The 13,166-nt window shown below is 40.6% G+C and overlaps 1 protein-coding gene across 4 annotated transcripts in view; it reads left to right on the top strand.

The window, feature by feature from the left end:
• STRADA (STE20 related adaptor alpha) overlaps positions 1-13,166 on the top strand; it is a 145,852-nt gene that overhangs the window by 57,301 nt on the left and 75,385 nt on the right. For 2 of the 4 annotated variants that reach the window (XM_069238023.1, XM_069238026.1), the window contains 3 exons: positions 2,068-2,096; positions 8,215-8,317; positions 8,916-9,037. In XM_069238023.1, the coding sequence (XP_069094124.1) occupies positions 2,068-2,096; positions 8,215-8,317; positions 8,916-9,037 (254 nt within the window). The remainder of the gene's footprint in view (positions 1-2,067; positions 2,097-8,214; positions 8,318-8,915; positions 9,038-13,166) is intronic. The other 2 variants (XM_069238024.1, XM_069238025.1) reach the window with 1 other exon arrangement.

Genomic DNA, 13,166 nt, shown 5'->3' with positions numbered 1-13,166 from the left:
GGTGCAGTGGATTTCATTAGGTATTCAAGAAGCCAGCCAGCTGAAGCAGTGCAGGGGACTCCAATACAACATCTACATGATAGGTCCTTTTTGAAAGAGGCTGTCATATGTCACCAACACCCAACATGAACATTCCTAACCATGATCACCTAGATCATTGCTGTTGCGTCTGGTAACTTTAGCTTACTTGTATCCTTGGATCAAATAATCATGCCCTTAACCTAAAACCTTACCCTTCCCTGAACTCTAATAACACCGTACTACCCCATAACCTTGCCTATCCTTGAAGCCTAGTAATCACTTAACCACATTCCACCACCTATACCTTTACCCATACCTAAAACCCCCTTAATATTCCTTTTCCATTCTGAAACCTTAAAACCCCTTACGCTCCTTCCTTCCCCGTAATTCCCTTATTTGAATTCAAATAAAATCTCTTACCTGCATAGTAAAGTTCTGTTTTGTAAAGTGCCAGAAATTGCATTTTGGGGTACTTACCTGCAGGGAAACGACCGTGTTGTAAACGTCCTACTTTGGTGACCTCTGCATTGTTACATACCCCAAAAAACTACTTCCTCAATGTTAGATCCTTCATGGATGAATGTTCTTTCAATCTTACTGTCTTCCAACTTCAAATCACAGCTAAAATACTATACATAGAAGTACTTGGTTATTAAAATAGTTTGTGTACTCTGTCCACCTCATTGTTTGCTTTTGTCAGCCAGCCAATTAGGTGACTAGGCCTAGAACTCCTCTGTACCTGTTCGCCAATTCCTTCAGATCTATCCCATGTTGTATAATAGGGCTCCCCAAACAGAGCTCTGATAAATCAAAATTGAAAACTTCTCTCAAAGTTTGAACAGAAGCTGTAGGTGTTTTTTGATTTTCCTACTGCAGATAACATTCTAATTCTTCTTGTGTTCCGTTGTAGCCCTCCATGGCTTAACTGTCTCATAAGTCTAAAAATCTTTATTAATGGCTTGTGAAACTATTTATGAATTGCACACATTAATATTAATTATGGCCCCCTTTAGTGGACTCAAATAGTATCACATTTGTTGGGGGGAAAACAAGAGATAATCTAAAAAATAAAGAACGAACTAAGATGGTACACCTTTTCAGAGGCAAACTAGGACTTCTTACAATATGGTTGCTATAAAAAACAAAACACAAAAAAAATAAAAGGAACGTTGGATGCCCTACTCTTTTGGGACGTTACCGGCTCATTGAGGATAGAGCAGCCTCTGCTTGACAAGTGCATTGCTTGTGTATCCTCTAAGTAAAACTACCACAAGATCATCACTGCATATCTAACCAGCTACATTATTTCTCTTTGCTTTTAGCCCCTCTTGTTAAATTTAAATAGCATGTAATGCTTTATGGCACAAGCCAAAGACTTTGTAATAGCCTACTCCTCTTTATTCATTCCCATTCCCATTCAATGTACTTTTATGTTGTTCTAAAGGCCTTCAAATTCTTTGTTTGCCTCCGTTCTGAAAGGCATGGACTACACTTTCTGGTGCACACTCCTACCTTGCTCTGACCTTGCATTACACCAAATCTATCATGTGTATAGCCGAAGTTGTTGTTTAGACCTACAATAAGTAATCTTTACTATACATCTTGACATGGTTGAGTGAGTAGTTTTGCATGTCATTTCTTCCACAACTGCAGTAGGATTCCTTGAACTGCCTGCAGAAGCCTCAGCTATAACCCGATTACTGTAGAAACACCCTGTACTATAGACTGTGTGAGCAACCCTCTATCAATGGGAAACTGGTCTTCGGACTGTACTATTCTAATTACTGTTGAGTCCAAACAGTGTCCTTGAGATTGCCATCATACTGCATGCATGTCAGCCTTGCATATTTACCTTTTTCCAGGAGATATTCTATGTGTTTTTTAAAGTGTTTGTTCTAGTGTAATATTAGAGTGCTGCTTATTTTAAGGGATTTATGCGCTTTCACATTTCCCTAAACAATTCAAGCCTTTAGGTGCATCTCTTATGTATTGTTGAATATATTTTTGCTTGAGAAGGAAGCCAACAGTTCATGTCTTCCCCTCCAGAGCATCCTGGAGGTGCCGCTCGGAAAACAGTAAGTGAATGTTTCAGCTATAGTAATGTGCTGCATGCATGGAGACTGACCCTGTGGACTTTGGTTTTGTCTTGAATCTCTCATCTGTAGTTTGCTTTACATGTCTGGCCTGGGAGGGCTTCACCCTGGAAACTGGTGTGGTGTGGGCCAGGAGCAGAGACACAGGGTAAGGTTCCTTAGACCTGCTTGGTCACAGCTGTCCCTAGCTCGAAAGGATTCTTAGTTTTGTCCAAAGCACAGGGTACTTTTTTATATCTCTTGATCTCACACCAAGTAGAATCCTGTGTGAAACCCTCACTGATTTGCCTTCTTATATAGAATATGTTTGTTTTTAACATGAATGAAGGAGATAATGCTGCGTATGTTTAGTGTTTGTCTTGTGTCAAACTGTGACGCTTCGTAGATCTCCGTTTTGGGCTGGAGGATATATGGCTGCACATTAAATTGTGAATATGTATTTGATCGATTTAGATAAAACGAACACACTCACAGACAAGTATAGACTCCATATGCATATACCCAATTAGGCTAAAGAGTGAGTATTAAAACACTATGCAAAATAAATGATGAAACAAAAAGTCCACAGTCAAATGTTAATAATTTAGGTGGCCAGAAATAAACAATAAGTTATTCATTTGCTGCAGAAAATGTTCTTTGGGAAGCATTTGATAATTATGGGATATAAAAGTATATAATCTTACAAATGGTTTGCACATTTGTGTCTCAGCGTTCATATTTCTCAAAGGTTCCTATTTCTCAACTGAATATTGGATCTCAGAAATGTGTGCAATCCTGCTTAGCTAAAGGGCATCCTTAATGGTGCGTACATTAGATTGATTCACTACTTAGAGAATTCATTTTTCTGACAGAGCACAAAAAATACATACTTTGGGAATATATAGAAACGTTCAAATCTTTTTTATTTTTTTATTTTTTTTTATTCCTGCTTTTAAGACAGTAATTACAATTGGGTCGTGACTAACAAAAGGGTATTGGGGCACCTTGAAGTACTAATGCCGGGGTATTGGTAATTCAGATGATTGATAATGCCACACCGTTATAAGTTGTATTTTATCTGTACCCTGAGAATTGTGGAATTACCATGGGAAATGGTGTTTCTGCTCCTGGTTTCTGCTGTAATCCCTCATTTTTGGTTGACTTCCACCCACCACGTTTTAGCAAGTGAGGTGTGTGACAGACAAGTGTCAAATTTGGAATGCACATTTCCTACACTTCAAAATGAGGGCCTTTGTGTGTTATTCCAAAGTAAGAACATCCAAGCCAAACCTAGTGCACAAAACCTTCCATTCCAGATACGTTTTTCAAGATCTCCTAATCTTGAAGTCTCTTTCCTTGTAAAGACTAATCATTCACAAGTAAGGAGTTTGACAGCAGAATGCAAGATTCCTCTCGTACATTTGTTAGCATAGCTAATGTTAACTAGTTTGCTAAAATAATTTGGCATACATGCACCCTCTGTTGGTCATCGGTATCGTACCATAATATTATTTCTCCAGGTCCTAAGCCTTGCACACACCCACACTCTAAAGAGTTAGTAGTGTATCTTGTGTTTGTCATTCATTTAGGGCTAATTAGTATGTAATATGTATTGTCATACCCCCCCTTCCCACACATTTGTGTCTCATCTCTACAGGAAACTATAACAATAAATTTCACATATACATGGTGCCGTCTCAAAATAAACTTCAAAGCTAAGCTTGAGTTCGACATATCTCTTCTGTCAGTCAGTTAGGCAAAAATAACTGGCATTCTGTAGAGGTGATTCACCTACAAAATGCAACCACTTTTGAGGGAGGAGTAAAGGTCATTAATAATGTCTTCAGTAAAGTCAGGAATCATTTGCCACATCTGAGAAATACACATAATGTAACAGCAGACAGAGCGTAACATTCTAAACGCTAATGTGAGACTTTTAGCTTTCTCAACTTTATTCTTAAAAAGCATAAAGTTTTAAAGTAATAGGGTTAGGACCAGTTAGATCGCTGGTAGCCTGCGAGATCAAAGCACCAGGAGCTATGTGAATGTTAAAGTTACTTTTATCAATACAAGTCCTAGCCTTAAATGATGAAGTCCCCAAGACCAACTCAGGGGAGTTAAGACAGAAGTTGGAAAGAGTGGGAGAAGTGGACTCCTGGGACCTACTATTGGTCCTCATAAAAACACATGCAAGAAATTAAATGCAGTGCAGAGGTGTCAGTAAAGGTTGGGTAAAAATAAACTATTAACTTTTTAATGTTTTTCTTCTGTGCGTCCTAATCAGGGATACTCATGCACGGGATTAGTGTCCCAAAAGGGTGTGTCCCAGGCATTAGGTCGTTTATGAATATTAATGGTTTTAGCAAATCTGCACCACAAGGAAACATAGCTGACCTATGGATCCTCAACAGGAAGGTGGTCGGAATAAACAGCATATCAGCTGATGTTACTGGTATGGTTTCGCTTACTTTGTGAATAAGGGAGGAGAGAAATATGCCAACATGTATTAGCACGCTGATTAATGCTAGTAGCAAAACATTGACAAATTCAATGGACCTGGTTAATCGTGTACTGCTGAAATCTGGCAAGTTCTCAGTTCAAGCCCATAGGGCTAGATGTCAGAGTTGGGAAAAGGGAAAGGTGAAATGTTTGTTCTTTTAGCACTTCAAATGATGGGCAGCAAATCTGAGCCCCTCAGAGAAGAGTAATTGAAACCACGGTCCCTGGGAAAATATCTTGAATTCACAGAAAACCATAGCAACCAATAAAATCATTGTAAATGAAGAAAAGCAGAAGAACGATGGCTTGTCATTTCCTGATGGCACACTAAAAGGCTGCCAGCATCGAAGTTCAATCACTAGCTAAAACACCTTAGCTTTTCATCTTGATAAAATACATTATTCATTAATATACAAGGGCCCAATCTAGGTTCAAGAAACATTACTTTGTGAAGCATCTAATTATTGCCATTTGGGAGAGAACAATAGTGATAATCTACCTCTGAATTGTCCAATACAGAGGTATTCCTCACAAACAAAGATCTCTACGTCTAGACTAAAGTGCCACAAGTACATGCTGATATCTGCTCCAGCTGTCAAGCAAAGCCCTTTCATGCAGTTCAAGTTGTGAAGTGCCAATCATTGTTAATTTGCAGCACAGCACATTGGGTTCTCCCTAATGGGGACCAGACTTCTTCAGGCGAAGGAATTTCATAATAATATGAGGGGGTATTATATCTGCAACTCCCACCACTGTAGATAAATTGCTACAATCTGCAACCAACCAATCCATCCTGTCTGATATCTGTGAACACCACATTTTACCCTGCAAAACTGAGCACTTGAATACCTAGTTCTCCTGTATCCAGTGTAAGGGTTAGAAGTGCTGCAATGTCTGTCTTTTCCTAGAGTGGGAAGCCTTGTATCTATATTTGCTCCTGGAGAGGACAGCATATACCATTTGAAGAGGGACAAGAGAGTGCCAGAAAGGAGAAGAGCTGACATCCATTGTCCTTTCTCTTCAATGTGAACGAAAATATTTTGGTTGCATTCATGGGGTGTTTACAAAGGGCACCATGTTGATTTGTGCAGAAACTTGCAACGGAAAGGAACATTTCTTGCGCACTAACTAAGCGAGGTCCTTAGTGGAAAAACAAATTTGAATTTGCAGAATTTCTGGAACATCATAGACCGCAAATAGCATTTGTTACTGAAACCTGGGCTGACTTAAATTCATGTCTGCACATGGTTTCTGCTATTCCTGCAGAGTCCCCTGTGTTTACAGTGGATCATATTTTATAAGAGGGCAGGAGGGTTAGCAGTGGTTTACTGCAGTTGCAGGGCATCTACATTCCTGCCTGTATCTTCCAAGGCGTGTGCGGCACTCTTTCAAAATCGAGCTATCTAAGAATCATGATCTTAAGGTGGTTATGTTTTGGCTAAGGATACCTAATAATAAATAATCCCCTATCAATACTTAATGCTAAATACTAGTAACCTGACAGTTGAACTAGATTTTAAATAGAGCTCGCCTAGATGGTGTGGTGGATCTTGACCTTGCAATGACAAACTACTCCAATTGGCTGGATTCCACAGATGATCAACTTGCATCTGTAAAATCAGGTTAATCACAGAAGTAAAGCTTCAGTGTCTGACAAATAAGGTGCTCAAAAACAACTCTTTTGAAATATGGAATGTAAATAGAGGGAAAACTATGATCCCCATTTAAAAAGATAAGTATAGCCAATGTATCAGTGACTATGAAAACATAATCCAGGCTAATAAATCAACATATTTCATAAAAAAACTAATCATAAAAAAATAAAAACAGTAAAAGAACTCTTTCAGACAGCCTATAATCTTACAGCTATACTTCTGGGAGCAATCAGTCTTTTTGCACGTTGTTGTCAAGAGGTGTATAATGAATTTTCCTCAGACAAGCAAGTCAATCAAGGTGGAATGGATGATTTTAGTCCTTTGCCGGGGCCTGAACTGAGCAGGTCACACCGCTTGATCCTGGTCTCCCAGCAGTTGTAAAGCTAGCTCTGGAAATTGTAGCCATACATCTTGCTAACATTTTTAATAAGATGTTCAGATCAGGGTATTTGCCTAAACAGTAGGAAATTGCCTCTGTGCTACAGTTAATTTAAAAAAAAAAAGCTCTCTCAACCCTCACGAATCAACTAGCTCCTGTCCCATTTCTCATCCTCCAATACCTGCTAAAACTGTGGAGAAGTCTACGAACCAAGAACTAACCTCCTTTCTAAATAATAATAACTTTCTTGATTCTACCCAGTTTGGATTTAGAAACGGTCCTAATACCGAATCAGCACTTATTGCGGCATCTGAGGAAATTTGGGCTATTTTGAATAATGGAGGTAAAGCAGCCCTTGACCCATCGGCTACATTTGGCACAGTCATCCATAATCTGCTCCATGACCATCTCCATAATATTGGGATTAAGGGACCTGCCCTGGCCAGATTAGGATCCTTTCTCTACAGACAAGAACAATCAGTTGCCCCGAATTAGTTTGTGTCTAGCCCTTTTCCCCTCCCCTCGGGGTACCTCAAGGGTAATCTGTGATGCCCTATATATATTTTAGTGGGAATTGCTGAACATAAGAAACTGCAATGTTCTTCTCTACTAGAGAGGATGATTCAGGTCCAGAAAAACACGTTGGTGTTCTTATAAATATGAAACATTGAGGTATCTGTAGTTAAAATACAAGCGGAGAACCTTCACTCTCCAAAGTCACAAAGCCTGTGGTCTTGAAACTATGCTCAAGTGGTCATGCTTGAGAAGAACTGGTACTCTACTGTATGCAGTACAAAATGTTATAATGAGGTATAATGACCTTGGAGGTTTTTTTTTCTTACGATGTACGGATATATATTTCAACATGGAAACATCACCAACTAGTGGAAGGTGTTTGAGGTTTGAAAAATGCACTTCTTTTTAAGGGAATCTTCAAATCAGTACTGATGTTCTAATGTTTCAAGAGCTGGCCAGCAACTGTAAAGTGTTATGTGACTGTATTAACCTGACGTCTTGTTCTGGTGTGTAATTTAAATGTATTACGTTATTGCGAAACTCCATTATTTTGCTTATAGCAGTTGTGCCTCAGAATTTGTAATCCTAAAATAAGGCATACGCATTCATGGCTACTTATGCACCCCTGCTAGTTCATTGCTTTGACATTTTCACTCTTGGCTTAGATTTGTGTGCAGTTTTATGTGGCCAGTTTATCATATGAGCACACAAAGTATTACAGACTTGCGCTTGTACATGCCAACAAATGCTGCAAGCAACATTTCATCAAACAAAGGAGTGGGGTGCTTAGCCAGCTGTTTGGTTGAGAGGACCGCTCATCCAATACAGTGTGATGTTTACAGTTTGGTTGCATTTTGTTGTGTATTGCAATTGAGCAAAACAATTAACCTCCTGCTAGTGCTTCGCTTCCTTGTTGCATCAAGGGAGGTTGACATCATACTGGAGGCTGCCTCCTAAAGTGCCTTTTTATTTTTTTTGTTGCTCCAATGCCTGCTTCCAATTGTAAGGTCTTGCCATTTAAGTCTATTGTCATGTGGCTTAATTGTGCCTTTACTCTACTTCATCTTTCCAGACTAATGAAGAAGCTTTGGAATCTGTAGCTGCCTCCCCAAGAAGGGACGCCATGAGCACCTTCTTGCCAGAGAGTAACTGTTATGACCTGCTCACCATCATAGGTAATCATGCCTTCTGTACATGCATTCTGATGGTTCTGTGTCCAAATGCAGGTGTTTCATACAGATACCGTTTAGAAATATTTACAAATGTAAACATTGTAGCTTTTAAGATCAGCAAATAAATAGACTCTGGTATGAGACCTTTAGGTAGATGAACAATGCAAGGAGGTTGGGTTGTTTGAAGGTTATGGCACTGAAAGGTTCAGGCAAACCAATTTGAAGTCCGAAGATGGGACAACAAAGCCAATTTGGCAACATTAGTCCATGGATCCACCCATCGTGGGCCAATAACCTACATTTCATCCTACCTAGACAAGGGCATTCTGTGTATTTAACAATTGAATCCCACAACAAATTCTATGTATGAACGTTAACAGAGAGACTGATGGGAACTGGAAAACGGGATCTGAAATACCTTGGTAAAGTGAATGAAGGCAGATCATCAGCGTACCTTAGGAAAGGGAATAATGAAGTGCACAAAGCTTTTATTATACTATTTACAGGGGCAATAAAATTTAATGAATAAAACAGAGTAGGAACTAAACCTTAGGCATGTAATCTCTCTTGTGCCTCTTATTGTTTTTCTCTGTTTTTTCAGGTCATGGGTTTGAGGATTTAATGACAGTGAATCTGGGCAGGTATAAGCCGACCGGGGAGTATGTGACTGTACGTAGGATTAACCTGGAGTCTTGCAGCAATGATATGGTGACTTATCTACAGGTAACTGACAAGCTGTGAAACTCTAGGTCAAGATGTCTTGTGGTGCTTTAAGGAATGGCCATGGCTAACTGATGCTTATTTGAGTATGTTAGTACTTTCTGTGTGCTGAACAGCTGGCTATTGCAGTGCACCTCTCACAACCAAAGAGAAATTTGGATGAACGGCAAGTGGATCTTCTGTTATGATTCAACAACGTTAATTTGGGGATAGCGATGGGAGAAAAGTGTTCGATGTTTTGGCAAGTGGAGACAGCATTGGCCTTCGTAGAGTCCAATATTATACTTAATACCATAGTTAGAGTTTGCTTTCTTGTCTTTCCATATGTTGTTGCTGGGCATTACATTGTTGACACTATGAATGTGTTTTGGTGCCTACCTGTTAGTCTTGAACATTAGTCCTCCCGTTCTGGTAGGGGAAAAGAGTTATGATAGATTTCTGAACACTTTGCTTACAATTCTACTGCCCCCTGGTATTTAGCCACCTGTAGAGTTTGAACCTGAACTTCATATTAGCTTGTTGTGCAGTTGACTAAGTGTTTTATATATAATATAGCAAAGCAATACCCTTTTGGGCTTAGAGTGCGCATAAATTCTGCAAAAAAGGAACTACGTTCTTGGTGGAGAGCAGTTTCTTTATATGGAGAACCCTACAACTCTACAGAGACACTGAATCTACTTATCTCAAATGTCTGTTTTTCTACCAAAGATTTGAAGTACAGCGCCATCCACAAAGAGCTTGAAAGTGACTCAGCCTTTTGACATTTTGTACAGTTAAGTCTGTAAGTATAGGATTGGCACAGTGCTATCCATGTTGAGCTGAAAAAATGACAAAAGCCTTTTACTACTCCAGGCACGGCTTTGGGCTGGTTAAATATTATCCAGACCAACCTAGAATAAACAAAAGCAAGCACTGACGTGTGTCACTCTAATTAGAGCACATCAGAGTTATAGCTTTGTCAAGATCATGCACGATCCAGTATAAATCAAGACAATAAACAGACACTTGAGATGAGCAGATTCATAGTGTTGGTGGTGATGTAGGGAGCTCCATATTAAGGAGCTGGTCTCCACCTAAATTTGAGAACTACTCAGAGTTCTCTGCTTACTTTTGCGTGTGTGTGTGCGTGTATGTATGTGTGTGTGTATATATATCTAAAAATTATATATGTGTTCGATGGCATGTGTAGCTGCAGTTACACATGCTATGCATTGCTTCCGCCATCTAGTGTTTGGCTCAGAGTGTTATAAGTTGTTTTTCTTCGAAGAAGTTGTTTCGGAGTCATGGGATCGAGTGGTGACTCCTCTCGGTCGTACTGCACATGGGCATCTACTCCATTGTTAGATTGTTTTCTTTCCGCTGTCTGGTTCGGACGTGTTTCCTCTCACTCCGAGATTTTGAATCTGAAACTTTAGATAACTTTCTTGACCGTCTGTATTTTTCAATCTCGTTTTCCACCTATAGTCGAACCGATAGTACTGTTGAAAACCAGATTTCGCAGTTCTAGACGCGAACGCCCAACTCTGGCCTGCCAACCACGTCGAAGTCTGATGGATTGGACTCCATTTCGATTCGGTCCCCGATGCCCCACAAAATTTCCATGCACAGACCAACACCTTGTATGTAATTTGCGTCTCTCTCCCGATCACCGAGAAGAGGATTGTCAAGCCTGTTGATCGTTCCGATCCAAGAAGACCCTATGTGCCCGTAGAGCCAGGAGACTGGAAATGGCTTTGAAGGGTACAGAGTATATCAACACACTGGAGGAAGAACAGGTGCAGATGGCAGTTTCTATCCAGGACACCATCTCCAAACAAAACTCGGAGGAAGATGCACTTATCACTACTGGTCAGCACGTGAGTAAGACTGCCTCTATGCCCTCTCCTAAAAGATCATCGAAGGCCTTTGGTGCACCACTGCCAGAAAGCCATGGTTCGACAAGCAAGAAAATACTCGACGACCGACCTTCAGGTTCAGCGCCGAAAAAGGCCACACCTACTTCGATACTGGAGTCTAGCAAGTCCACCAAAAGTTCAACCTCCGAACCGAGTTGGCTCCACACTCTTCGGAGTCGAAGCCTCAACTCCCTGTCTCGGAGCCGAAACAACCGGCTGTATTTTCGTGCCCGAAAAAATTCCCAATTTCGGAGCCGAAAAAGTCTTCTTATTCAGAAGAACAAGGACTTTCGAGCCACCTAAAACAGAGCTCAAAAACATATGATGAACAATCCTCAACATCATCCAAACCATCAGAATACATTTCAGAGGACACGGACATTCACCAAAATTTTAGAAATCATGGATGAAAGACAATCAATGATCCATATCCATAAAGAGACTGGGAGGATCAACATTACTGCACCTCCTCCACAGACTAAAAGAAAGTTGGCTTTTCAGGAACATCTCAATACTGCTCCACCAACAGCAAAGATATTTAAGTGAAAGGAGAGGCCATTACCTTTGCATACTTCTCTCCCACACTCACCACAACTTTTTTTCACCACCACCCATTAGCCACGATTTCCTTCACCAATTCACTCAGACTTATTCTCATGGAGATACGGTTGATCCTTGGGATCTGAATGATCCAGATCCCATACCAGCTAATGACCCAGACTTATATCCTTCTAAACCTTCCCCACCAGAGGATACAATTGCATACACGCAGGTCATATCTATGGCAGCTGCGTACAACGGGGTACTCATGCACAGTGAGCCTCTAGGAGAGGATTTCCCTTTTAATACCTTGTCCTCCACGCACTCACGTTACCAGTGCCTCCCAATGTTACCTGCCATGATCAAGCATGCAGATGAAATATTTAACAAGCCTGTTAAACCTAGGGTTTTAACACCACACACAGACAAGAAATATAAGCCTGCACCTACAGACCCTGCTTCCATTACACATCAGGTACCTCCAGACTCAGTGGTTGTCAGTGCCGCCAGAAAAAGGGCTAGTAGCCAATCGTCAGGGGATTCCCCTCCCCTTGACAAAGAAAGCAGAACATTTTATGCTGCTGGCAAGAGAGTAGCTACACAAGCAGCTAACAAATGGTGCATTGCAAATTCACAAGCCTTGCTAGCAAGGTATGATAGAGCTCCCTGGGACAAGATGAAGGCGATATTACAACACCTGCCAAAAGAACATCAAAAAAGGTCTCGACAAATTGTTGAAGAGGTTCAGGCAATTAGTGATAATCAAATAAGGTCTGCCCTTGATGCTGCAGATACAGCAGCTAGAAGCGTGAATACTGCTGTAACCATACGCAGACATGCATGGTTATGTTCTCCTGGATTTAAACCAGAAATACAGCAGGCAGTCCTAAATATGCCTTTCAATAAGAAACACCTGTTTGGTCCTGAGGTTGACACCACAATAGAAACACTCAGGAAGGACTCAGGCACTGCTAAAGCAATGGGAGCCTTATATACAACACCTTTACAGAGGCTCCTTTTGTAAGCAGCAATTTAGAGGAGGTTTAAGCCACAATCTACAGAGGCTTCTACCTCCCAGCCAAAACAAGGTCAACAACAGCAGTATCAGAGAGGGGGATTTAGACGCTCTTATAGAAGCACTTTAGAGCCAGAGGCAAATTCCAGGCCTCAAAACAGTGACTTGCCAAGCATGCCACAACCCCACACATCTCCTGTGGGGGGCAGACTGCAGCAATTCCACTCCCGATGGCAAAGTATCACCACAGACCAATGGGTACTTTCAATTATCCGCAATGGTTATTGCCTAGAATTGATTTCTACCCCTCCAAACCTTTCTCCACGTTATCACAGGGTGTACCCAGAACACAATGTTCTATTACAAGAAGTACAATCGCTACTTCTAAAAGAGGCAATAGAATTTGTCCCAAAATCACAACAAGGAACAGGGGTATACTCGCTATACTTTCTCATTCCCAGAAAGGATGGCACTCTCAGACCCATTCTAGATCTCAGACCACTAAATCTATATATCCTGTCAGAGCACTTTCACATGGTAACTCTGCAGGACGTCATTCCACTACTACAAAAACAAAATTACATGACTGCATTAGACCTCAAAGATGTGTATTTCCATATACCCATCCATCCAGCTCACTGAAAATACCCAAGGTTTGTGAAAGCAGGAAGACATTACCAAT

The sequence above is a fragment of the Pleurodeles waltl genome, chromosome 6 (assembly GCF_031143425.1).
Source record: "Pleurodeles waltl isolate 20211129_DDA chromosome 6, aPleWal1.hap1.20221129, whole genome shotgun sequence".
Lineage (NCBI taxonomy): Eukaryota > Metazoa > Chordata > Amphibia > Caudata > Salamandridae > Pleurodeles > Pleurodeles waltl.
This window is presented reverse-complemented; position numbering and strand designations above follow the sequence as displayed.